The sequence below is a fragment of the Balaenoptera borealis genome (genome assembly GCF_965194805.1).
Source record: "Balaenoptera borealis genome assembly, chromosome: 5".
Lineage (NCBI taxonomy): Eukaryota > Metazoa > Chordata > Mammalia > Artiodactyla > Balaenopteridae > Balaenoptera > Balaenoptera borealis.
Genome location: NC_138862.1, coordinates 124300259 through 124325832, shown reverse-complemented (window position 1 = coordinate 124325832; position 25574 = coordinate 124300259). Strand labels below are relative to the sequence as shown.

Sequence of the window (25574 nt, the reverse complement as noted above, 5' to 3'; positions counted from 1 at the left end):
TCTAGCCGATATCTGCCTCAGCTGCTTACATTTTGGGTGAAATATGTCGAGATAAAAATGATGCTGTTTTGCCCCTTGTACGACTGCTGCTCCACCATGATAAACTTGTTCCTTTTGCCACTGCAGTAGCTGAATTAGACTTGAAGGATACACAGTAAGAGTTATATTTTATTAAATGTTAATTATGTGCTGCTGTTGAAATTGGACCTTAATTTGCCAAATTGCTTTTGTAATCTCAGTTCTTTTGTATTGACCAGCCTTTCTGTATAGAGGTCTTAAAAAGAACTGCTTAGCAAGTAATAAAAGGCAGTTCTTTAAGTTAGCAAGCAGTATCCACCAACAGTAAAGTTAACAATTAAAAGATTTTTTTCACTCATTGTTAAAATATCCTGTTACTAATCTTTGCTTCTTTATTGTAATGAGTCACATGTCACAAATAAAACACCAGGACAAAAGGGTTTTTTCCCCCTTATCCATTATGTGGCACCCTTATATGCCCATGTGTGACATTAAAAGCAATCAGATGGCTTCCTGTTCCTGTCATAGTCTAACACTTGTTTTAGACACACACTACTTTTGTAGTTCAAATATAGGTTACTTTTTTTTGCTAACTTATTTTTTTGTTTTTGCTAAGTTTGAAAATCCTAATTGTAGCAGGTTGGTAAAAATTACTAAAATTGTATATATGACCAAAGTTGAATACCTCATTATTGATTTTACAGCCTTTGTTTATTACACTTGGTTTCACCTTATTTCTATTTGTATTTCAGAGATGCAAACACAATTTTTAGAGGAAATTCCTTGGCTACCCGATGTCTGGATGAGATGATGAAAATAGTGGGAAGGCACTACCTGAAAGTAACATTAAAACCTATTCTAGATGAGGTACAGAATATAACCTCTGATACTAATAGTTTGTCCTTATTATAGCATCTCTTTCATCAAGTTATCTACTGATGGGGATGATATATCCATTCACACATTACTGAAAGAACACAGGTGAACACTTTAGAAGTAAAATAAATGATTTACTTTTCCATCAATGGATTTTTACTTGAAGGGCACATTGTAGTATACTCTACATAATTATTTCTTTGTTAATAGGGTTTATTTTAGCTGGAGTTTCAAATATATGAGAAATGTTTTTTGATATAGTTCTTTAGGCATATTGTATACATTATCTCTGGATGGGAGTTTTAAACTTCGTTACAGTTTTAATTTTTATAATTGTATGATCAGAAAAATAATAGTTATTTTCATTTTGCCAAATTATTTAGAAAAGAGCATTAGATGAAAAATTAATCTATTTTCCAGATATGTGAATCCTCAAAATCCTGTGAAATTGATCCTATTAAATTGAAAGAGGGAGATAATGTAGAAAATAATAAGGTAAGTCTTCACTGTCTTTATAACTGCATTAAAATTGGTCTTAATGGTATACCTATCTCCCACTTATGTTGTAGTAATGTTATTTGGAGGGAAGCAGTGCTTTTTATTTGCATAATGCCCATACTATTAGCAGCATTTCCTATGTCTAGTTTTTAGAATGTTATTTCCCTCATTTCTCTTTGGATCATTTTATTCTCTGCTGCTTCTTATGAATTTTATTCCATACATTCACCTCTTATATCTAACTAGTCTAAATCTAATTCATTAAATGAGTTCAGGATGCAATTGTCCTTTAGCTGAGTGCGTTTAGAGAAGGGAAGCAAAGCTTTAGAATACTAGATGGTGACTGCCTAATATATCTCATTTTCCCTGCGTTTTTTTCCATAAAGGCTATTGAAGACGTATAAAAGTCAAAATCTTAATGTTTACCTTTTTAAATCCTGCAGGAGAATCTGCGCTACTATGTAGACAAGTTATTCAGTACAATTGTAAAGTCAAGTATGAGTTGCCCCACTGTAATGTGTGATATCTTTTATTCTCTAAGGCAAATGGCCACTCAAAGATTTCCTAGTAAGTGCCTTGTTTTACTAAAATACGCCATTTTTTTTTCTATACTTGATTTTTCTGTAGATTTATTATCTGTTTGGTTTATGTGAATGTGTTCATGGTTTGTTAAGTATAGTCTTCTTTCATTTTTCAAAATAGTTCTAGCTTTTTAATGAAACATCTGATTTAATTTTCTTGTAATCTCAAAACAGAATACTCTTGTTTATTTCAATATAATAGCAACTTTATACAAGCAAATCAAAATCAACAGTAATTTTAAGAAAGGCAGAAATTTAGAACCCTGACAGTATATAAGTAAATATTTATACCAGCTGCTTATGAGACTGTTAAATATGATAAACAAAAACAGCTTTGTTATTTGTACCAACTACCTTTTCCACTTGCATGCATTCAAAATAGTGAGAATTTTTAAGTTCTGTACAACTGACTAGATTTGACAGTTTGAGAATGCTAAGGTTTTAGTGATGAGAGGTTTTTGCAAAAATGGTTTTAGACATTAGAAACATCTCTCTTGCAATATACATAGAATTTTGAGGTAACATATATCAATATCTGGCATGCTTTAATTTTGCAAGAACACCTGTGTCAAGGCTTTGCTTAGAAACATTTCAATTAAATTAACAGTTGCTATCTCTGATTGTCAATACTTGGAATTATTCTAATTATATGCATCTCTAATAAGTAAATAAACTTACTATGGCTGTCTTTCCAGATCTGCCTGTAATTGGGGGGAGGGTAAGGAGGTAAGGCAGCTGCTTAAATTATCAGTCTTATCCAGCCGTGTGAAACTGTAAGTTTATTTCTGTAACCATCTGAAGAGATTTTGCTATTTCATCATATTTTTTTAAGTGTGTTATGTGCACACAGGTGTGTGCAGTTATCTGCTGCTCCACTAAATTACCCAAAGCTAAAGTGGGGTTGAGTTGTCTAACTAACATGTAGATAAATTCAGCCCTAGATGTCTTTGCTAATTATAGTAAAAATATAAACAGTTAACTTGAAATAAGCATACTAAATCTAGACTTTGTAACGAAAATAAGGGGAGCAGAGACATTAGAGTATGGAAAGATGAAATGCCGACTGAAATTATATTTTTAAGTAGTGTGTTAGAGCATAATAACCACATTGAGGACTTAGTGCACAGGCACAGTGCTGGCCCGAATTATCTCCTCTCACCTACACAACACCACATGAGATAGGTACTGCTCCCCTTCAGTGGTTAATGAAACTGAGGTTTAGGGAAGTCAAGTAATTTGCCCAAGGTCTGTGACATGGCCAGCAGGCAAGCAGGGTGTCACACCTGGGCCCGGCCCACTCCAAAGCATGCTACCAATCACCGTACTCTACACTACCCAGTGAATTTGGCCTTCAGTGTGCATTAGCTGCTTAATTCTTGTTTATGTGAATCATCTAAAACACATCCTATGATTTTTTAATAAATGCAAACATATTTCCTTAACTATCTTTTTGTTGGCCTTAGATATTCTCAGTAGACTCCAGTAGTGATAGTTCTGTTCTCATAAAGTATTTTCATTATTTTCTCATTTGTTCTTACTGCCCTGGGAAGATGGGTGGGGAGTGGGGAGGCAGTCATGGGAAGCAAGTGTTATTAAAGAACTACACATTAGATGACTTGTGGGTGACCACCTGCTGAGTGACTTAGAAGAGTTAAAACTCAGACCAAATGCAGACATTGTTTCCCTCACCTGCGTCTCTACCATCTGATTGATTGCTGCGTTAAGTGTTGACTCCAGTCAGCAACAAAAGCTGTAGCTGAATGATCACAGCCACAAGTTGTCTTCAGTTCATCTGCATTTATATAGGGAATATTCGTAGCTTTTTTAAAGTAAAAATTTCTGTCTAACTGTTTTTATTACATAACCTTTAATATTGTCAAGATTTTTCAGGGGAAAATTAAAACAGTATCCTAAAACTGAAGACAATCGCCTATCTTAGTCTTAGGGGATTCAGTATTACCACTAGGTAGTGGTAGATACTACTTTTATTTTTGTTGTTGTAATTTCAGGAGTCTCTTCTTGCAGATGAGGAAAGAGGTATTTTTCCAAATTAAAATATTTCTGACAACCTAGCAGCTTTGTCTTTCACTTTCTTTATTATTTATTATTTCTTTCAGATTTCTTTCTAGTCATAGGATTTTTTTCCTTTAATTTAGTCATAACCATTACTATCATTTCATCCACTCAGTTCTTACTATACAAATTATATTTATCTCCTATTTAATTTACATGTTTTTCCAATATTTTTTACCTTGTCATCTTCGGTTTTTAATTCAGTGTTTTTGTGCATGACATTTCACCGTTTTTTTCCTGCAGATGACCCTCATGTTCAGTATTCTGCAGTGAGCAGCTTTGTGTTTCTTCGTTTCTTTGCTGTAGCGGTAGTATCACCTCATACTTTTCATTTGCGACCTCATCATCCAGTAAGTGTTGTTCTTCTCAAAGCTTTATTCCATTTTAATTTATTTTTATTAAAATAAGAAAAGATAAAATAACAGGCAAATTTCACTTGGCTATGTTTTCTTATAACGGATACTTAAATTTACTGGGCATTTTTCTTAGCCATTTCATTCTTTCAGAGAAGGTGGAAAATTCTGTTTTTTTGTTATTGTTGCTAAAAGATATGCACATGAATAATAATACTATGTTGGTAATAGCTGCAGCTTGGTGATGGGTACAAAGAAGATTCATCATCTTTTCCCTCTGCTGTTCTGTATGTTTGTAAATTTCCATAATACAGGGATGTCTCTTTTTTCTTTCATTAGTCATAGGTTTAGTTTGATCTTGCAGATATCTTTAAATCTCACAGAAATTTGAAGAGGCTCATTTCTGAAAGGTGTAGAAACTTTCATTGGAATGTAATTTGTTTGGTATCTCCATATTTTTACTTTTTATTCACCTGAGATGATGATATAAATATATGAGATTTAAAACTTAAGGCATATAATCTTTCTGTTCTGAAGTCATATTTAGTTACTTAAATCTGAACCTGCACTGCATAGATTTACATGTTTCTTAACATTTTAAAATTCCTTATTTTTGCTGTTTCGGTTTCCTTCTCCTACAGTGTATTATTGCTAATTCTTTAACCTTTTATGTTCCAAACATTTTATAATCTTATCTAATTGTTTTTGTTGCTGATTTTTATAACAAATAATAATAATAAAAGCCAACATTTATTTAGTCCTTGCTTTGTACGAGGCCTTCTTCTAAGTACTTTATATGTTCTAACTTACTTAGTCCTCCCAGTAACCCTGTGAGGTAAATTCTATTCTCATCTTTATTTATAGATAAGAAAACCACAATTCAAGAACTTCTCCAAGGTCACACAACTAATAAATTATGATTTGATCTCACTCAATTTGAACTGGACTAAGAAAGTTCACTGACTGACCCACTCAGTCTTCCCAGGCTGTAAGCTTACCCCTGTTCCTTCCTGCCTCTTAGGCAGTCAGGTTTTTGAGCACCTACAGTGTATCGGATGCTGTGCTCAGCACTGGAGATGCAGTGACGAGGAAGAGACACTCCCTGCCCTTAGGAAACTCGCTAATACAGTGTAGGGAAGACACACAGGTTTTGGAGTTAAACTGGGCTCTGCGGCCACTGCTTCTCTTGACAGCTACACATTGGCCACTTATTTAACTTTGAGAACTGAGTAAAACCATGCTGCTGTGGCGGCATCACACGCTTTCTTGTCAAAGAACAAATGGTCTCTGAGTAGCTACAGCGGAGGATTGGGCCAGTGCCTTTTGTTCACAGGGCTGTCCTTTCTGTGGCTGTGTTACTGAAGCTGTACAGGACTGTGGGGCAGCAAAAGCTTGATGACATTCTGGACATAAACAGAACTCCTACCTCTGAGCTTGTGACCCTGCCTTATATTCAGACTTGAATTTGCATATCCCTGTAACAGATGTTACAATAAAGTCCTTCTAACCACAGACTCTGTATTTGAAGTCATCTTTCCAATCAGTATGTCAGAAGGATTGCTTCAAACTGTCATATAACTTTACTGTTTGCTTTTAAGTGAGCCTTTCATTCTAATTGGGGAAATAAGGCAAATATATAAGACACATAATCTAAAACTACATACATAAACCTAAAACTAGCACCTGATTAGTACCAAGTAAGGAGTATAGACAATCCGTACTATAGAAATTGAGAGCAAGGAATGATCCCAGTGACCTAAGGGTGATGACATTGTCAAGACTAGTATTGAAAGTTACAGAGTGGTTGAGGAGGAGAACCGATTAAAGGTCGTTAGATTTTACATTTATAAGTTCTTTGAATTTTGAGAATATTAGGAGAGTAGAAAAGAAGAAAATCCAATTGCAGAAGATGAAGGAATAAGTAGGTGAATGCAGTTTTACCTAGGAAATATATCAAAAGTGAGCTTGCCCTGCTGCTAAAAGACATGGGCAAATTCAAGCATGTACATGTGTGTGTGCATATACACATGAATAAATACTTCTTTTGAAAAACACTAATTTTAAAATATGGGTTATATTAACATTGACATGGTAGACCATTCTTTTGAGAAGTTTCATAGTGAAGAAGAAAGATTGAACTTTCCTTCTCATCCTATCCCCTAGTCTCTCACTGATAGCTCCTTCCAAGACTCAGCCAAGGCAGACTTCTCTAACCCTTCAGTCTGGGTTAGGCTCCTCTCTTATATGTGCCTGTAGCACCCTGGGGCTTTCTCTGTCATGGCACTTGTCATACTGTTCTATAATCATCTATTTATTGTCTCTGCATGTGGACTGTCAATACCTTAACAGCAAGGGCTGGATCTTTTTCAAATTTGTGTATCCCAAGCACATGGCACAATTTCTAGGACAAGTAGGTGCTCAGTAAATGTTTGATAGGTGAAAGATGGTAGCTCAGAGAGAGAGCTCATCAAATGATGTCTTTTCCAAAAATGGGGAAAGCTATGTATGGTTTAAATAGAGGAGAAGAGACCAACAGAAAGGGAGAAATTAAAGACAGAAGGGGACTTACTAATATATCAATATACTGGATGATTCAGAAAGAGTGTCTTTAAAAGAAAAAGTGATAGGATAAACTTGTGGGGGGAAAGAACAGTTTCTCCTTTGAAGTATTATGGTGAATCCTATGAAATTGTTTTGTTTTTTTTGTAGATCAAAAATAGTCAACAGCAATTTCACATGGTTCAGCTTAATATAAGGAAAAAAGGATAGGATATGTTGTTTTGGGGTGACAGAGTCAACATTTCAGTTCAATTTAATAAATGTAATATAGCATCTACTGTATGCTAGTGCTAGTCTGTGTACTAGGTGCCAGATGACGAAGGTCCTGGGCATCTATGAAAAATTATGATGGCAGATAGTAGCAGGGTGAAAATTTAGAACAGCTTCTTTGTAGAGTACACTAGGGAATCAGCAGTAGCTAAATGATATGATTGTCAAATAGTACTGAGGGCCATATTGGTGTAAACAAACCTCTGACATGCAGAAATTATGTAAAATATGGTTTGCTCACTTTTTCCAGTTCAGGAAAATAATGAGCTAAAACATTGATTTCAAAACCAAATTTGAACAGAGAAGTCTTGATGAAATTCAGTTCAAATTCAGGTTGTTAGCACATTGTTAAGAATTTTATATTCTTCAAAGGCAGAGAATTGGAGGGACCTTTTATAGATATTGTAGCTAAAATATTTTCTGGATGTTGTAGCTAAAATATTTCTGAATAACCTTAATTAAGGTGTGTAACTGTTTCACAAGTATATCGTAATGATCATATCTCAGATATTCCTTCTTTTCCAGAATTGCCTTACATCCTGGTCATCTCTTCACCTTCACAGTCACTGCCTATTTTCAGTGTGGGGATAGTAAAATATTAAGGAATGTCAACCAAACACTAAACTAAAGCATTTCTGTATCTAAATTTTCTTGAACGTGTCTTTTTCTTTTTTTAATTTTAATTTAATTTTATTTTGATTCTTTTTAATCTCTTTTTTAAAATATTTATTTATTTATTTGGGGCCGCATTGGGTCTTCATTGCTGCACGCGGACTTTCTCTAGTTGTGGTGAGCGGGGGCTACTCTTCGCTGCAGTGTGCAGGCTTCTCATTGCGGTGGCTTCTCCTGTTGCGGAGCACGGGCTCTAGGCCCGCGGGCTTCAGTAGTTGTGGCACACGGGCTCTAGAGCACAGGCTCAGTAGTTGTGGCGCATGGGCTTAGTTGCTCCGTGGCATGTGGGATCTTCCCGGACCAGGGCTCGAACCCGTGTCTCCTGCATTGGCAGGCGTATTCTTAACCACTGCGCCACCAGGGAAGCCCTTGAACATGTCTTTTGATGGCAGATTATGGGTATTTGAATCTCCAAAACAAAAAAGATGTTTTATATAGTGATAAGGGAATTGGTTATACAAATGGATGGATTGGTGGAAACTCATCAGACTATATACATTTAAAATCTGTTCATTTTATTGAATGTAAATTATACCTCAATTAAAAAAAAGAAAGGAAGCAGCAAGGATTCATTAGGGAGCACTATTTAGTCAACTTTATTTATATTTACTTCTTTCTGGTAGATAGGCCTGGATAATAGACTCAAATAGTTACCTTCTGCTAAGATCCTACATAAACTAAGTGACTTCTCATTTCCTAAGTTGAATTTAGATCTTTGCTTCCATGGTGAAAAGAATTGATTGCAGAAGCCATAAAAGTATTGAATATGCTTACAAGTGGGTTGAATACAGAAAATTTGGAAACTGCCATTTTAAGTCATATGGTAGAAAAAAGTAGATGCCATTGACATTCCAAAAATGAATACAATTTTTTAGGTAATCCCATCTGCCATACTGTACCCTCCCCCAAAAAATTAATATTGATTAAATTATGGCTTTCAAAAGAAAGTATAACATGTCATTAGATATAATTACTTTGAGAGGAACTGTCAATTACATGTGGCTTCTTTAGTCTCTTAATTCCTTAGTTCAGTGAATTGTGCCAATCCTTAGCTAGATTTTAACTGGTTTGAGTGAACGTTTTTGAGTCACTGTTTTAGAGCAAAGTAGCCTGTTCACTCTATTCTACTTTTTACACAAATTCTGTTTCTTGAAAACCTAACAAGACTTTTTGTGTCTTTTCTGCATTCTTTAGGATCCACAGACAATTAGAACATTAACTCTCATCTCAAAAACCATTCAAACTTTGGGAAGCTGGGGGAGTCTGTCCAAAAGCAAGGTAAGTCTTTACATCTTTTGCTCTGTATTCACACTTCTAAATGTTGTTGTACCCTGTGATCCCTTCTCCCTCACTTTACTCCCTTTCAAATTAAAAACAAAGCAGAACCAAAAACATATATATGTATAGATGCGATAGTTGTCTTTTAGATGTTGTGTCTTAGTCACCTGTTACAGAAGACAGTTTCATTTAAACTAATGTGTCTAAGATGGGGTAGAGAGTCTGGTTAACAGATGCAAAAGCCTTTTGTTTATCTTTTTGTGCCATAATCATCCAGCAGCTGTTGAGAGAAATCTTCAGCTCCAAGCCCCATAACTCTCTTGAAATATACGATTGAATCCCTTTAGGCCCTTATCCTAAATTTAAAAATACAGTCAATTATATTCTTAGTTCTCTACTTAACATATATAAATTCTATGTGTTTTTCTCTTAGTCAAGTTTCAAAGAAACATTCATGTGTGAATTTTTCAAAATGTTTCAAGAAGAAGGATATATTATGGCAGTTAAAAAGGTATGATTGTTTTACTCTGGAAATATTAACTTCTTATCATATAGCATTAGGCAAATAACATTTTATATTGTTCCTAGGAATCAATCCCCAGTTTAAAAAAAATGTTTAACCTGTCCATCAAACATGAAAAGGCTGTCTTTTACTGTATTTCTCCACCCATACAGAACTATGGGTTTTTCAGCTGTGAAAATACCTAAATGAGTTTTAGCAACAGCTACTATTGCCAGTGTCTTAGTAACACAAATGACAAATATCTAGAGTTAAGATTTCTTAACAGCAGCACTGTTGACAATTTGGTTGGGCAGTTCTTGACTATGAGGGGCATTTTTGTCCATTGTAAAATGTACAGCAGCCCTGGCCTCTACTATTAGATGCCAGAAGCATGTTCCCAGTTTTTACAACTAAAAATGTCTCTAAACATTGCCATAAGTCCCCTGAGGAACAAAATTGCCTCTGATTAAGAACCTCTGGTCTAGGGGGAAAGACTTAATGGTACCTGATGTATAGTGGGCACTTAATTGCCATTGGAGAAAATATATGAATTATTGAATATCTTATAAACAATATAGGCTTGTGATTAGTAACCTGAGGAAAGTTACTTTAATTTAAAATGTACAAAAGTCTATAGTATATAAGGTCATAACAAAAGAGCTGCAACAAACAGAAGTTGCTATACTTAGAAGTTGAGAATGTTTTGGGAAGATTTTTAATTTCTTGAGTCTTTAGTTCTGAATCACACCAAACAAAATGTAGCATTGTTACAAAACCCTAAAAATGTGTAAAGAAAAGTTATTTTGAAGTACATCTAAACTTAGCTTGAAGAAAGTACTGTATCTTATTTATCACAATTCTAACTTAATGAATCTAAATTAACATGGTTAGATTTTAAAGATTACATTCAATTTCTGTAGCAATGATTCACAGGTGACTGCCAGGAGTATATTTTGTTTGTATTTTTTTATGTGTACTTTTACATTTCTTACAGGGACTCGTAAATGAAAGTGATAATTTAAAAAATTAAAGCCAGTTGGATTTTTTTCATCTTGAATCATAGCGCAAGTTCAACCAAAAAAAAATTTTTTTTTAAGCAACCATTGAATGCTTTTGAGGAGAAAGTCTCTCAAAAGAATAGGCAAAGAAAAAGCTGCCCTTTTATTCTCAGGACATTGTTGAAACAGTTTGTGGGACAGTGTAGGCAGACTTTTGTTGGCAAGATTATGATGTTCTGTCTTTTGTTTTGGGGTTGTTTTTCCATTTTTTATGACCTAGGCTATGGCAGCATCTGATTTCTTTTTCCTGATACGATCGGAATGTGTATAGTTGGTAATGTCAGTGGAGAAAGTATTTAAGGGTGGCCAGGAGTTTAGTCTGTTCCTGATCTGCTCTGAGTCACCCACTCACATTCTCATGCACTATCACTGTAGTACATCTCCTGTCTCACATTTACATAGGATATTTTGCCCTAATATATGAATTTTCTTTATTATTTACTAGTCTAGATATGTGCAGTGCTAGAAAGTACAAAAGCTTATGAAACCCAATTTCTCAATTAGTGGTGTTCTCACTAGTGACATTGATCACTGCTCCAGAAGAAAACAGTTTATAATTCTGAATCCTATACTATTTCCACAAAGTTTAGGAAAAATAACCTGAATAGGTCTGTAAACAGGCTGACCATATAATTTAGTGTCCAAAACTACAAAGTTTTCAAGAGTGAAGAGGAGTACTTTGATTATGAGGGGACCAAAGTTGTAGACAAGGATGGCCCTGAGCAAATTGAGGCCTATATTTACCCTGCCTATAGTCCATCTTAATTATTATGTTTTCTTTCACCTTATATAAGTGGATTTACCTCATATTCCTTAACAATATAACAAATAAATAATAAATTTAATAATTACCATAAATAAATAATAAATATTTATCAAGTAAGAAAATTAGTGCCCGCAGGCAAATATTAAGAAATGAAATATTCAAATAACTCTTTTCACGCTCCATTAGTGGATGGTTGATCTGTGAGAACTGAAGATGTAATAGGACATTTCTTTAGTTTCCTTGGATACTTGTTCTGTGTCACCCATATATAATTCAAAAGAAAAACTCTATTCTTGTTCTTTCAGTTACCAAGATTTCTTCCAGCAAACTAGAAGTAAACATTCCACTGGAAAATCCCACAAGTGGAGGTTCTGGTGGGCAGTCTATAGCCAGTCTTAGGAGAAAATGACTGTGCCCACAAACTCTACTTTAGATTATTCACTAGTGCCTCAATGTCATCTTTATTGGAATGTACTTTGTTTTTGTTTTAAACCCTAAGCGGGACAACATAGAAAAGTATAAAGGAAAAAATAAGGACTAAACAAATAAATAGTTCATTTATGGGGCAAAATAGGATTCCTCTCTAAGAACAGGAATTGTTCCTGAACTACTAATTTCCCTCTCCCATGAAGAGAAGGCCACATGTCAGGAATCTCTTGACCAGTTGAGGTAGCATATTCTTGAAGCTTAAATGCTTTTTTCACTGGGTAGTTTGCCATTGCTAGATTTGGGTACTTCAAATTTTCTTGAGCCACCACATTCCCACATTTTCCATGGGAAGTTTCTAAATGGTTATTAGATTTTTCAGTCTATTCCAAAGAACCCAATTATACTTTAGTCATAACTGAAATACTAGCTCTCAGGGCTAAAGTCAATTATATATGATGAAAGTCAGCAAACTTCTGTAAAGGGCCAGTGAGTAAATACTTTAGGCTTTGATGGCTGCGTAAGGGGACTGCCACATATTTTTCTTTGTTTTTGTTTTTACAACCCTTAAAAAATTTAAAAACTGTTCTTGTGGGCCTTACAAAAACGGGTTGAATTTGGCCTGCTGAGCTATAGTTTGACAATTCCTGACCCACAGTATAGGTTCACAATCCTGTATCTGAAATCTTTGGGAACGGAAGTATTTCAGAATTCAGTTTTCCAAAGTTTTGAAAGATAATAGGTATATGCTATATATTATATAATACCCCAAGTGTGTCACACAGTAATGTTTATGTAGCACATTAGTGAATATTCACACTAAGTAGGATAAATACAGGCTATAAGTAGCCTTTCACCAGTTCAGGTTAAGTTACTGTAAATGAGTTTACTGTAAATCAAAAGCAAACCAAAAAACTCTTTGTACTCAGAGCTTTTTAGATTTCAGAGTTGCAGTTAAGGAATTGTGGGTTGAATTATTTCTACAGGGACATATATTCTGGGTTTTAAGTAACTTAACAATAAACTTTTAGAATACCTGTCATATGTAAATTAGGGACTTCCTCTACAACTAAATACGTATTTTGCTTTATTCCTTAATAATGAAGAACTTAACGATATTATCTATCAGCGACATTGATAAACTGAATTTATGATGTACCTTATCACAAAGTGTAATATTTGCCCCTTTCCCCATTTAGTTCTTGGATGAAATTTCATCTACTGAAACTAAAGTGTCCAGTGGTACCAGTGAGCCTGTGCACCTGAAAGAAGGGTAATTTAATGAAATTAGATTTTAAAGTCATATTTCAGTATAGACATTAAGTAAGTACAAAGAGCATGGGTCCAGGAGTGAGGAAATCTGGGCTTTATTCTGTGCTAAAACTGCCTAAGTAACATCAATCAGGTAAGTCACCCTCACTATCCTATAAACTTCATGCCAGATGGGCATGACTTCTTGTCCATACACTGCTATAGTTGTTTTGCAAATATAATGAGATTATGGGTGGTAGAGTAGTACTTTGAAAAAAGTAACAGCATTATTCAGTCTTAAAGTAGCGTTGAAAAAAGTAACAGCATTATTCAGTCTTAAAGTAGTGTTGTTTTCATTGGAAGTTAAAGGGGAAAATTACTCACTTGGCCTTTTTAGTTCTGGATAGTACAGTTGTAAATATCAAATTATTTAAGGACTTTATTCCCTTACTGTGGCCAAAATAAATGCAGGAGTTATAGATGGCAAAGACATTTTCATAAACTTAATATAGTCTTTGACAGCTCTTCATGTCATTTAAAATTAAAGGATAATTCTTTGTTTTGGATTAATTATTTTAATATTTGTAGCTAAATGTTTACATCTGTTGTTTTGGCAGTGAGATGTATAAAAGAGCTCAGGGAAGAACTCGGATTGGAAAAAAGAATTTCAAGAAACGGTGGTTCTGCTTAACAAGCAGGGAGCTCACCTACCACAGGCAGCCAGGTAGTTGTGTTTATGCTCTGTCGTGGGGCTTTGCCTGATCCCCACGGAAGATTTCTTTCTCTGCTGCTTAATGTGACTAGTTTTTACTAATGTTACTGTATATGTAATGTTACATACTAATATGTAATGTTACTACTGTAGTACTAATGTTACTGTAGTTCATGGTTTCTCACAGTGATGTGCGCACACTAAAAATGTAATAAATACTTGACAAGTAACACCATGTAAATTACACTTTTCTCTCACTTTGAATGTCTTGTGTTACTAAAAATGGTGTTCCTACAGTATGCCCTGTTTTCTAAAAATCCCTGGTAAATCCCTGTTTTTGTAATCAATCTATAAGGAACAACAGATATTTTAAAACTCAGAATTTTAACTTCCAGAGTCAAATTGGTAAGAATCAGTTTCTAGTAAATGAGAGTGTTTCAGTGGTTTGCCAAAAGTTCCCACAGTCATACCATAGGCTGTGATTCCTATTCAGTTAAAAGATTCATTCTAGACTATTGCCAAGCTAACTCCAAGATGAAAATTCTGGTAATTTGCCCCCTGAAAAGGCACAAATTGGCTATCTGTTTGGGTAAAGAGAGCCATCTTCCTTCAGTGTGATTTGAGGGCTTCAGAGAGGCAAAGTTCGTCCCTCAGTGGACTGACATAGTGCTTAAAATCTCTACCTTTTAAGTTTATTCCTTTGGGGGTAAAGCATTATCCATAGAAGGCCACTAGTTTCTGATACCTTAGCAAGAATTTAGTATCCAGATCATAGATCACATGCAGTAAAATTCCTTCTGTTCAAAGTGGTCAGGATCCAAAGTTGTTCACTTAACCAGAAAGGTCAGTTAAAGCAAGAATCACTGAAAAACAAACAAAAAGATACATTCATACCTTAAATATTTATATGTTTGTTTAGCAGTCTTATGATAGCCAAGATCTTTTCTTTGAATATGGATCTATAGATTAGATTTCCCCTCTGTCTTTCTTGTGCAAACATAACCCTAATGCATCAGTTTTCAGGTTGATTTCTCTAAAGTGAAGCTAGAACTTAAATACTTGAAAAGTAGTCCAATTATAGGATCCTTTTAGAGTGTCATGATAGTCACCCTAAGTTTTTGCAGCTGTCTCACACCCATATAAATCAACTTTATTTGTGTGGGTGTTGGTCTCCTTTTTTGAAAAGCTTTTCAGAGTGTTTGCCTGATTTTCAAATAAATACATGCCTCTTGGTAGGCGGCACTTATTTTGTCACTTTACATAATGTTTAAGTAAATTATAATTACACCATGGAAAAATGGCATAAATATGTCTGGGAACAAACTCAATGGACTTGGTAATCAAAACAGCCTAACCAATGGAAACAGAAGGGTACAAACTTAATAGTTAGTACCCTAGCAGCCACAAGCATTCAGCATCCCATGAGCGTCACTCAGTAAGTTCTACAGAGGAAATGGAGAGTCTTGGTTAATCTGACAAATCTGTTTGTTAGGTAAAGATCTGTTAAGAGAACTTCTGGTATAGATTCTGAAATGATAAAACAAACACCAGACGTAAGATACTTTCAAGAGAATGTAGACTCAATTAAGCAGAGTGCTTCAGTGGAGACTCTCGAAGAGTGAAGTGAAAAGAAATTTTTTTGTTTCATAATTCCTTAGGATCCTTAGCCAGAATGACTACATATGTCCAAATATATTAGTAAGACATAAGAGGCCAAATGCACTATATTTTCAGGCACGCAGATAATTTGTTGTGGAATATAAATATTCCAGTGACTAAGGATCAATCAGCTACATACTTGCCCTTCCAGACAGCATTCTTTAAGCTAAGCATATTTTTAATGTTTTAGAAGTTACAGTTTATGTTGAATACTATATAAATGCTCTCACATATATAGCACCATTTTTTAAATAGCTGGCATAATATGCTAATTATGTTTATATCAGCAGTACACTGAAATAAAATTTAAGGTAAGTTAGTCATTCTCTGTGAATAAGTTGGCTATTTTCTCCTCATTTAAAGTGTTTTCTAATCTAAACCAACATTCTAAAGTCTTCTTTGGCTTAAGACTTTAGGAATCAGATGATAGCTTTGGACCCTTTTCCTCTAGAAAAATACATGAACAAATATAGACACAAAATCTTGCATATAATTTCAGGGAGTTCATAGTCCCAGAGTCCATGCACAGTTCTCAAGAACTTCTGTTCTATCCAGTGATCTTATGATGATAAAATTCTCTAGAATGATTAGACTGCTCTAAGGTATAAAATAGACACATTAGACGTTACATTATTTTCAGGCCTTAAGAAATTTAACATGTTGGAATGGCATTGGAGGAATGAGCTCTATTATATGAAGTTTCAAGATTATTTACCAAAGCGTACAGTTTTAAGCATCCATGCTTTTTGTTTTAACTATTTTGTTGGATTTTTCCAAAATGTATTACATGCTTCCCTGCCTTCTAAAAAAGAGTTCATTGAACGTAAGTTAACATTTTCTAGATGGCTTGGGGCTGTCATTGATAATATTAATTATTATATAGTACTCTGATTTAGTGATGTTTTCTGGGCTGCTTATGGGTGTGTGCAGCTGTTTACTTCCCAGCTACATGCCTTGGACTGCTGTGCTTTTTTGTGTTCCTGTGTTTGCTTTATACAGTTTTTCATTATCCCCTCTGTGTTCAGGCTGTCATCTTAAATTTCTTGTGCTGTCAGTGAACAATAATGTAACATCTCACTCCCACCTCTTATCCCCTACTTCCATTTTTTACTGCTAATATACTATGAGTGAGGATGTAGGTACTGTGTTTGTTAAAATTATGCATAAGATTAAAAGGCCTTGATTGACGATTTCAGGACTTTCCTCTGTGAATAAAATACATAGGCTTTGGATTCTCTCTTTGGTTGTTCAGCAAATGTTTTGCTTACTTCCTGTTTCCTTGCAGTTTTTTGCATAGCTAAGACTGCTAAGTAATTAGTCTCTTATTACACTTTATGACTTTGGTGTCTGAAAGAGCGCCTCCCAAATATTCTGTAACATAGCTTTAAATCATTGAGTCTTTCACTCTTTCCTCCTACTGAACACTAGTATTCTGAATCAAGTATTTCTACCACTTAGAATCAAATAATAGTTTTCCCGTTTACTGGAAAAGTAATTTATAGAATTTTCTCAATTTTAAGGGTTTTTCTCAAATAAGTTATTAAATTTTGATGCCCACTTAGTAATAGTAAGCAATTACTCTTCAATATCACTAAATTAACATGTGGCAAATGAATATCATAGGGCATTCAGTCAGCTATCAGTCACGATTACCTTGACAGTTTCTTATGGATCTGAGTGTGATTATGATTTTATATTGATCCACTATAACGTGGTCATCTTCTACAAGTAAAAGTTCTCCTAGTTGTATGCTGGAATCAAATGAGTTATTGATGTTCCAGCCTTTTCCTGTCTCATCCAGCCTCATCTTTTGCATTCTCCATGTGTCATTTTGCCAGACTGACTCCTGAAGCTCCTTTCATTTGTGCTCTTTTACATTCATGCTTTTGCAGTTGCTCTATCTAGAAATCCCTTTCTTTCCTTCTTTACCTGTGTAATCTGTTGTCCTTTAACCCTCAGAACAAGTGTCAGCTCTTTCTGGAAGTCGTTTTCATAAAGCTTCTGGCCACCTCAGTTGAGTATTCTCTTACTATGTTTCTTTAGCACATTAGTGATAACTTATGTCACACTGTGTGGTCATTACTTTTATCTACCTCTTGCCCTAGTTTTTTAAACTCCTCAGTGGTAAGGACCATGTTTTTATTTCCTTCATTAAGGCATTTATTAATTTTTAATAAGTGGTTTTCTTCAGAGGACACCATGTTTTCCAGATATGCTGTTATCTGAATACATTAAGAACCACTGCTCTGGGTTTCTAAAATTTCTGCCAAGCTTACTACTAATAGGTTATTCTTTTAAATAATAGGTTATTAACAAATTCATCTCTGAAATTCCATTTGTGTTCTCCAAACTTGATTAGATATTGTCTACTTTTGGATGACCTGTTATACACAGGTACATACATCCAGCCTACACAACTTCCATATGATATCAGTGTTCTAGCTCATATAACCTATGGACAATATAAAAGAAGTTTCCATGATGTTTTAAACATGCATCTCAATACATTTAGGTTGACTTGGTTTTTACCTGCTCATATTTTCATACACAGGGCTCTGCAGTATTTTTTTTCTTTAATAACTAAAGAACACCATTGATTTGTCTGTGCATTATATTCAACAGATATTTTATTGGGTGCCTGCTGAGTGCCAGATTTTGTTCCAAGCTCTGGAGAAGACAGTAGTGAACAAAACATACCAAAATCCTTACCCCCATGGATCTTATAGTTTAGTAGTGATCGACAGTAAACAAACAAAAGAATTTTATGCTATATGGGATGATTATAAATGAGATGGAAAAAAATAAAGCAGGGAAGGGGAATAAGAACTCAGGAGAGTTGCAATATTAAAAAGTCTAGTCAGGGAAGGCTTCACTGAGAAAGTGACATTTGAGCACAGACCTAAGGAGGGTGAGGGAGTGAGCTATGTGGATAAATTTGAGGTAGTAGTGATGCAGACATAGCTAACAGCAGCTCGTACAAAGGCCCTGAAACAAGTACACCTGGAGTATTCAGGAGACAAGAGAACACATTTGTGACTATAAAAAAAAAATGAATGAGGGGGTAATCACAGGAACTGAGATCAAAAAGACCATGGAGGAGCTAGATATTATAGGGCTTGTGGATCATTGGAAGAGTTTGAATAAGATGGCAGGGCACTGGAGAGTGTTAAGCAAAGGAATGATATCATTTGAATTATGTTTTGATAGGATTGATCTCCCTTGCCATGTGGAGTGCTGTATGGAGATTAGACTGAAGCAGGCAAGGAGACCAAGTAAGAAGCTACTGCACTAATTCAGGGGAGACAAGATAATGGCTTGGACCTGTTAGTAACAATGGAGGTTGTAAAAATAGATCACATCTTGGATCTATTTTAAAGATAGTATTCACAAGATTTGCTGTAGGGTTGGATATCAAGAGTAAGAGAAAGTCAAGGATAATGCCAGGGATTTGGGCTTACACAAGTAGACTGATGAAGTTGCCTTTTTAAAAATAGACGTGGGAGTTCTGGTAATAGTAAAGAAGCTTGTACTAGACTAACTCTCTCATAGATAATAACTAAAAACTTTGGCCAGAATATATAAAACGACTCTCTGAAGAATTTGACCCTTGAAAGATGAGAACCATGCTGGGTGAGATTTATGTTTATTTGTCTTTTCCCCCTGAGAGAACTCCCAATCTGTGCGGTATGAGGTGGCTAGAATTCAAACAGAAAGTCATAGTTTGCTTTTTTTTTTTTTTTTTTGGCTGCACCGCATGGCATGTGGGATCCTAGTTCCCCAACCAGGGATTGAACCCATGCCCCCTGCAGTGGAAGCGTGGAATCCTAACCACTGGACCACCAGGGAATTCCCAGAAAGTCATAGTTTTATTGCCTTGAAATGGAAAAGGACAGAGTTCAAGGCTGCCAGAGAAGGCAGAAATTGAGGAGATTAAAAGGAGGAGCCTTCCAATCTGCTTTGAACTCCCCTGAAATCCTCAGCTGACTCGAACTGCTCATGCTAGGGGGAACTTCAGAGAGGCTAGTGAAAAGCAATAACTGAAAGATTAAAAAAGATGAGCAGAGATCTCAGCTTCTTTCCTCCTCAGAGACAGAGTTTGGAATTTTAGAAGGCGGTGGTTCAGAAGTAAAGACTATGCCCTAGGATTAAGAATAAACAAAGTATCATATAAACAAAGTTTAAAACCAAGCCTCAGAGTGATCAGCTAATGATGTAACTTTTTGAGGGAAGATAACTGAATCCACAGTCTCTACAATGTATTATTCTTAGTGTCCAGTATACAGTGAAATATTAACAAGTTTGAGAAGAAACAGGAAAATATGACACTAGTCAAGAGAAAAAGCACTTAACAGATGCAGACCCCTATATGAACTACATGTTGGAATTAGCAGATATGAACTTTAAAGCTGTTATAAATATTTCAAGGGTTTAATGGAAAAGATAGTCATCATGATTAAAGAGATGGGGAATTCCAGCAAAAGAAAAAAATAGAAACTATAAAAAGGAATCAAATGGAAATCCGGAATTGAAAAGTACAACATCGTAAATGAAAAGTTTATTGGATGGGCTTAACAACAGGTTGGAGATGTCAGAAGAAAGATTCAGTGAACTTGAAGACAGATCAATGAGAATTATCCACTCAAAGAACACAGAGAAAAAATATTGGGAAAAATGAACAGAACCTAAGTGAGTTGAGGGACAGTATCAGGCAGTCTAACATATGCATGATTGGCATCCTAAAAGAATAGAGAAAGAGAGAGGCAGAAAAAAAAAACTAGAAGAAATAATGGCATAAAATTTCCCAGATTTGGCAAAAAACATAATATTACAGATCTAAGAAGATCAGTGAACACCAAGCATAGTAAATACAAAGAAAACTACACTTAGACGTATAATAATCAAACCAGGGCTTCCCTTGTGGTGCAGTGGTTGAGAATCCGCCTGCCAATGCAGGGGACATGGGTTCGAGCCCTGGTCTGGGAAGATCCCACATGCCGTGGAGCAACTGGGCCTGTAAGCCACAACTACTGAGCCTGCGCGTCTGGAGCCTATGCTCCGCAACAAGAGAGGCCGCGATAGTGAGAGGCCCACGCACCGCGATGAAGAGTGGCCCCCGCTCGCCGCAACTAGAGAAAGCCCTCGCACAGAAACGAAGACCCAACACAGCCAAAAATAAATAAATAAACAAATAAATTTTTAAAAAAATCAAACCAAAGATAAAGAGAGAAATCTCAAAAGCAGAGGAACAAAAGACAGATTACATACAGGAGAACAATACAAGTGACAGCTAACTTCTTATAAAAAGCAACCAAAGCCAAAAGACAGTGGAATGGTGTCTTTCAAGTGCTGAAGGAAAAAAGCTCTCTACTTAGAATTCTAGTGAAAATTTCCTTCAAAAATGAAAATAATCCTTTAGATAAATTGTTAAGTAGACTTGCACTATAAGAAATGCTAAAGGAAATTCTTCAGGCTGAAGTGACATAACACCATATGGAAACTTAGATCTACAGGAAGGAATGAAGAGCACTGAAAATGGTGAATATGTACATAAATGTAATAATGTCTGTCTTAATTTTTTTAAAAACAGCTGTTTAATGCAGAATTTATAACATTGAATTATAGAGTTTATAACAAATTTAGATGTAGAATATATGACAGTAGTAGCACAAAGGAAGGGGATGGAGTAAATTATTGCAAGGATCATCTATTTTATGTGACATGACACAAGAATAATTTTAAGTAGATTGTAATGAGTTAAGGTTGTATATATTAATCTCTAGAAGAAAACTTTAAAGAAAAAAAGTATAACCCGTCTCCTCTCCCCTGCACAAAAAATAAATTTGGCAGGAGGGGAAGAACAGAGAAACAAAAATCGGATGGGCCAAATAGAAAACAAATAGCAAAATGATAGCTTAAGCCCAACTATAACAAGTAATTAGAATAAATGTAACATCATATCTAAGATCTGGAGCAAAGCAAGGATTATGCACTTTAATCAGTTCTCTTCAGCATTGTATTGGAGGTTGTAAACAATGCAATAAGACCCCTTCCCCCCAAAGAAGAAAAGGACATATGGAGTTACGTAAAAAATCCTAAGGAATCTTCACAACAACTGTTTGAACTGATAAGTGAATTTAGCAAGATCTTGGGATACATGACTTGTATATACAGATCAGTTGTATTTGTATAACCTGGCATCAAAATGTTAGAAGATGAAATTTAAAAAATAATACCATTTACAGTAGCAGCCCCCCCTTCAAAAACACCCACCTAAAATACTTAGGATCATTTTTTTTAAAATAAGTATAAGACTTTAAAGAAAATTATAAAACATTGCTGAGATAAAATAAAGGAGATGTAAATAAAAGGAGACATACATCATGTTCGTGGATTTTAAGGTTCAATATTTTTTAAGAAGTCACTTCTCAAATTCATCTTGATTTTAACACAATCCCACTCCAAATCCCAAGTTTTTTGGGGTAAAAATTGACAGTTTGATTCTAAAATTGATGTCAATGGGAAAACAAAGGACTTAACGTGGCTGAGTCAATGTTGAAAAAGTAGAACAAAGTTGGAGGACTAAGACTTACTAAGACTAGTAATTACTAAGTAATTCAAGTCTGAAATTTTGGCATACGAGCTAGAGAGATCAATGAACAGAGAAGAGTCCAGAAAGACACACACACATATATATGGTCAATTCAGTTTTGACAAAAGTGTCAAGACAGTTAAGTTGGGAAAGGAAAGTCTTTTCAACAGATGGTGCTGGAACAACTGGATAAACGAAGAGAAAATGAACTTCACCTTACCTCATACTACACACAAAATTTAATTCAAGAGGATCATAGGCCTCAGTGAAAACATAAGAGAATATCTTTGCACCTGTAGAGTATACAGGGATTTCTTAGGATATCAAATGCACTAAACATCTTTTTAAGATAAATTGAACTTCATTAAAGTAAGACTTTCCCATTCTTTATATCATCACTGCTTTTTCCTACCTTTTTGTTATGATAATGGGCATAAAATGTGTTGCTTGGCAGTTGAAATTTTTCAAGAGGTTGTTGGGATTTGAGTTTCTTTAAACCATAAGCTAATGTTTTTCACCTAATTTGGGAAATTTTTTACTTCAGATATTTTTTTTCTGTCCATTTTCTGTCCTTCTTAGGACTCCAAATATACTTACTCAGGCATGCTTGATATTGTCTCACAGGTCTCTCTGAGACTCAGTTTATTTGTCTTCATTCCTTTTTATCTTTGTTCTTTAGATTGGATAGTTTCTATTTATGTTCATTGATTCGTTTACCATCTCAAATCTTCTTTTCAGCTCATGTAGTGAATTTGTCATTCCATTTATTGTGCTTTTCAGCTCTAAAATTTCTGTTTGATTCTTTTTATAGTTTTACTTTTCCTGTTTAGAGTCCATATTTGTTCAGTCATTATTAGCATATTTTCCTTGAATTATTTGAACATATTTATAATAGTGGATTTGTTCACTAATAGAATAAATGCAGCGTCTAAGTCCACTTAGAGTCAGTTTCATTTGGCTTCTTTCTTTCCCAAGTATGGGTCACACTTTTCCTGTTTCTTTCCACATCTTATTTTTTAGTTGAAAACTGGGCTTTGTAGGTAATACATTATAGTGTGTCTGGATTCTGTTTGTTCTTCTGAAGAACTCAGACTGCAACGTCTGTTCTGTGTGTGTGTGTGTCTGTCTCTTTTTATCTTTCTCTCTGTCAGTGTATAGCTGCTGTTGCCTTTGTTCAGATTTTTTTTTCCCTAATCCTAACTACCTCCCTAGGGCTCTCACCTGAGCTTGCTCAGTTTCGTGGTCAGCCAGTGATTTGAGCATAGTGCTCAAATACCTGAAGCCAGTAAGTCTTCCACCCTTTATCACCTGAGCTGTTTGTGAATCGGAACACATTCAGAGGCACAGCAAATTCACATGTCTCCCCAGGCTTTCCACTTTTGCCAGACTCTCTGGGATGGTCCACATACATGCATCTTTAGCAGTCAGCCAAGGATGTGGCAGGTTTATTATCTCAGCCTTTCTATAGCTCTCTTGTTTCCAAAATCTCACCCTTAAACTGAATTTGTAACCTCCAGCCAGTAAAGCTGTGAGTTTTCACTGCTCTGGGGAATTATGGAAACACTCTCAGGGAGGAAGACTGTAAATGCACAGTTCTTATCCTATGCGGTAGCAGTTGTTTGTTGAGTAAACACATCTCAGATTTTTACTTGCCTTTGGTTGTTTTCCAGTGCTCTGAAGTGGTTGTTTTTAATAATTTGCCCAGTTTTATACTTACTTTCTAAGGAATGGAATTACTCAGCTTCCTTACACTACTATCAAAAGATAGATTCACAGTTATTTTATTTCACCTGTGTTCCTTGGGACCGATATATAGCTGGAATTCTGTTTTTCTTGGGGTGGTAATGGTTTTTTAATGGAGATATAATTCACATAACCATAAAATTCACCCATTTAAAGTGTACAATCCATTTTTAGTGTATTCACAAAGTTGTGCAATCACCACTAGTTGCAGAACATTTTCATCCCCCCCCCAAAAAAACCTATACCCATTAACAGTCACTGCTCGCTCCTTCCTTCTCCCAGCCCCTGGCAAACACAAATCTGCTTTCTGTCTCAATGGATTTGCCTATTCTGGACATTTCATGTAAATGGACTTAAACAGTGTGTATGTAACCTTGTAAGACTGGGTTCTTTGACTTCGCATAATGTTTTCAAAGATCATCTATGATATGGTGTGAATCAGTACTTTATTCCTTTTATGGCTGAATAATATTTTGTGTTTGGATATATTCCAAATTTTGTTTATCAGTTCATCAGTTGATGTACATTTAGATTGTATCCAGTTTTTTACTATTATGAATAATGCTGCTGTGAACATTCACATATATGTTTTTGTGTGGACATATGTCTTCAGTTCTCTTGGCTATGTACTTAGGAGTGGAATCAGTGAGTCATATGGTAACTAACTTTATGTTTAACTTTTTGAGGAGGTGATGATGATTTGAATCTAAACTGGACTTTAGTTATTTAATAAGGAAATTTAATACACTCACATTTATTGTGATTACTGTAATTGCTACTTTGTTTTATGTTTTTTGTTTATTAGGCTTTTCTGTTTATTGAGGGTTTTTCTCCTGCCTTTTTATTGGAATAATCAGTCCCACGCATGTTCATTCTGTCCTACCTAGTGAGAGAATTTGGGCATCCTGTTTCTGCTTTTAAATTGTTAACAGACAGGTTTAAACATACATGTTTACCTTGTTGTCTGCAGTTAATCACAGTCTCCGTTCAAGCTGAGAAAGAACATGAGCATACTTTCAATTTATTTTTCCCTAGCGTCTACCTAATGAAGTCATCTGAAATTTTAGTACTAGGTTCTCTTGTTTCTTTTTTTTTTTTTTAACATGTTTATTGGAGTATAATTGCTTTACAAGGGTGTGTTAGTTTCTGCTGTATAATAAAGTGAATCAGGTATATGTATACATATATCCCCATATCTCCTCCCTCTTGCGTCTCCCTTCCATCCTCCCTATCCCACCCTTCTAGGTGAACACAGAGCACCGAGCTGATCTCCCTGTGCTATGCGGCTGCTTCCCACTATTTTACATTTGGTAGTGTATATATGTCCATGCCATTCTCTCACCTCGTCCCAGCTTACCCTTCCCCCTCCCCGTGTCCTCAAGTCCATTCTCTATGTCTGTGTCTTTATTCCTATCCTGCCCCTAGGTTCTTCAGAACCTTTTTTTTTTTTTTTTTTTTTAGATTCCATATAGATGTGTTAGCATACAGTATTTGTTTTTCTCTTTCTGACTCACTGCACTCTAGGTCCAACCACCTCATTACAAATAACTCAATTTCGTTTCTTTTTCTTCTTTATCCATTCATCTGTCAGTGGACACTTAGGTTGCTTCCATGTCCTGGCTATTGTAAATAGAGCTGCAGTGAACATTATGGTACATGACTTTTTTTGAATTATGGTTTTCTCAGGGTA

The 25574-nt window shown here is 35.3% G+C and overlaps 1 protein-coding gene across 4 annotated transcripts in view; it reads left to right on the top strand.

Annotated features, from left to right (window-relative positions):
* RASA2 (RAS p21 protein activator 2) overlaps positions 1 to 25574 on the top strand; it is a 115965-nt gene that overhangs the window by 79951 nt on the left and 10440 nt on the right. For 3 of the 4 annotated variants that reach the window (XM_082393595.1, XM_082393597.1, XM_082393598.1), the window contains exons 11-19: positions 6 to 154; positions 771 to 885; positions 1315 to 1389; positions 1836 to 1959; positions 4290 to 4396; positions 9095 to 9178; positions 9612 to 9689; positions 13130 to 13203; positions 13799 to 13908. In XM_082393595.1, coding sequence (XP_082249721.1) covers positions 6 to 154; positions 771 to 885; positions 1315 to 1389; positions 1836 to 1959; positions 4290 to 4396; positions 9095 to 9178; positions 9612 to 9689; positions 13130 to 13203; positions 13799 to 13908 — 916 coding nt within the window. The remainder of the gene's footprint in view (positions 1 to 5; positions 155 to 770; positions 886 to 1314; positions 1390 to 1835; positions 1960 to 4289; positions 4397 to 9094; positions 9179 to 9611; positions 9690 to 13129; positions 13204 to 13798; positions 13909 to 25574) is intronic. The other variant, XM_082393596.1, reaches the window with a different exon arrangement.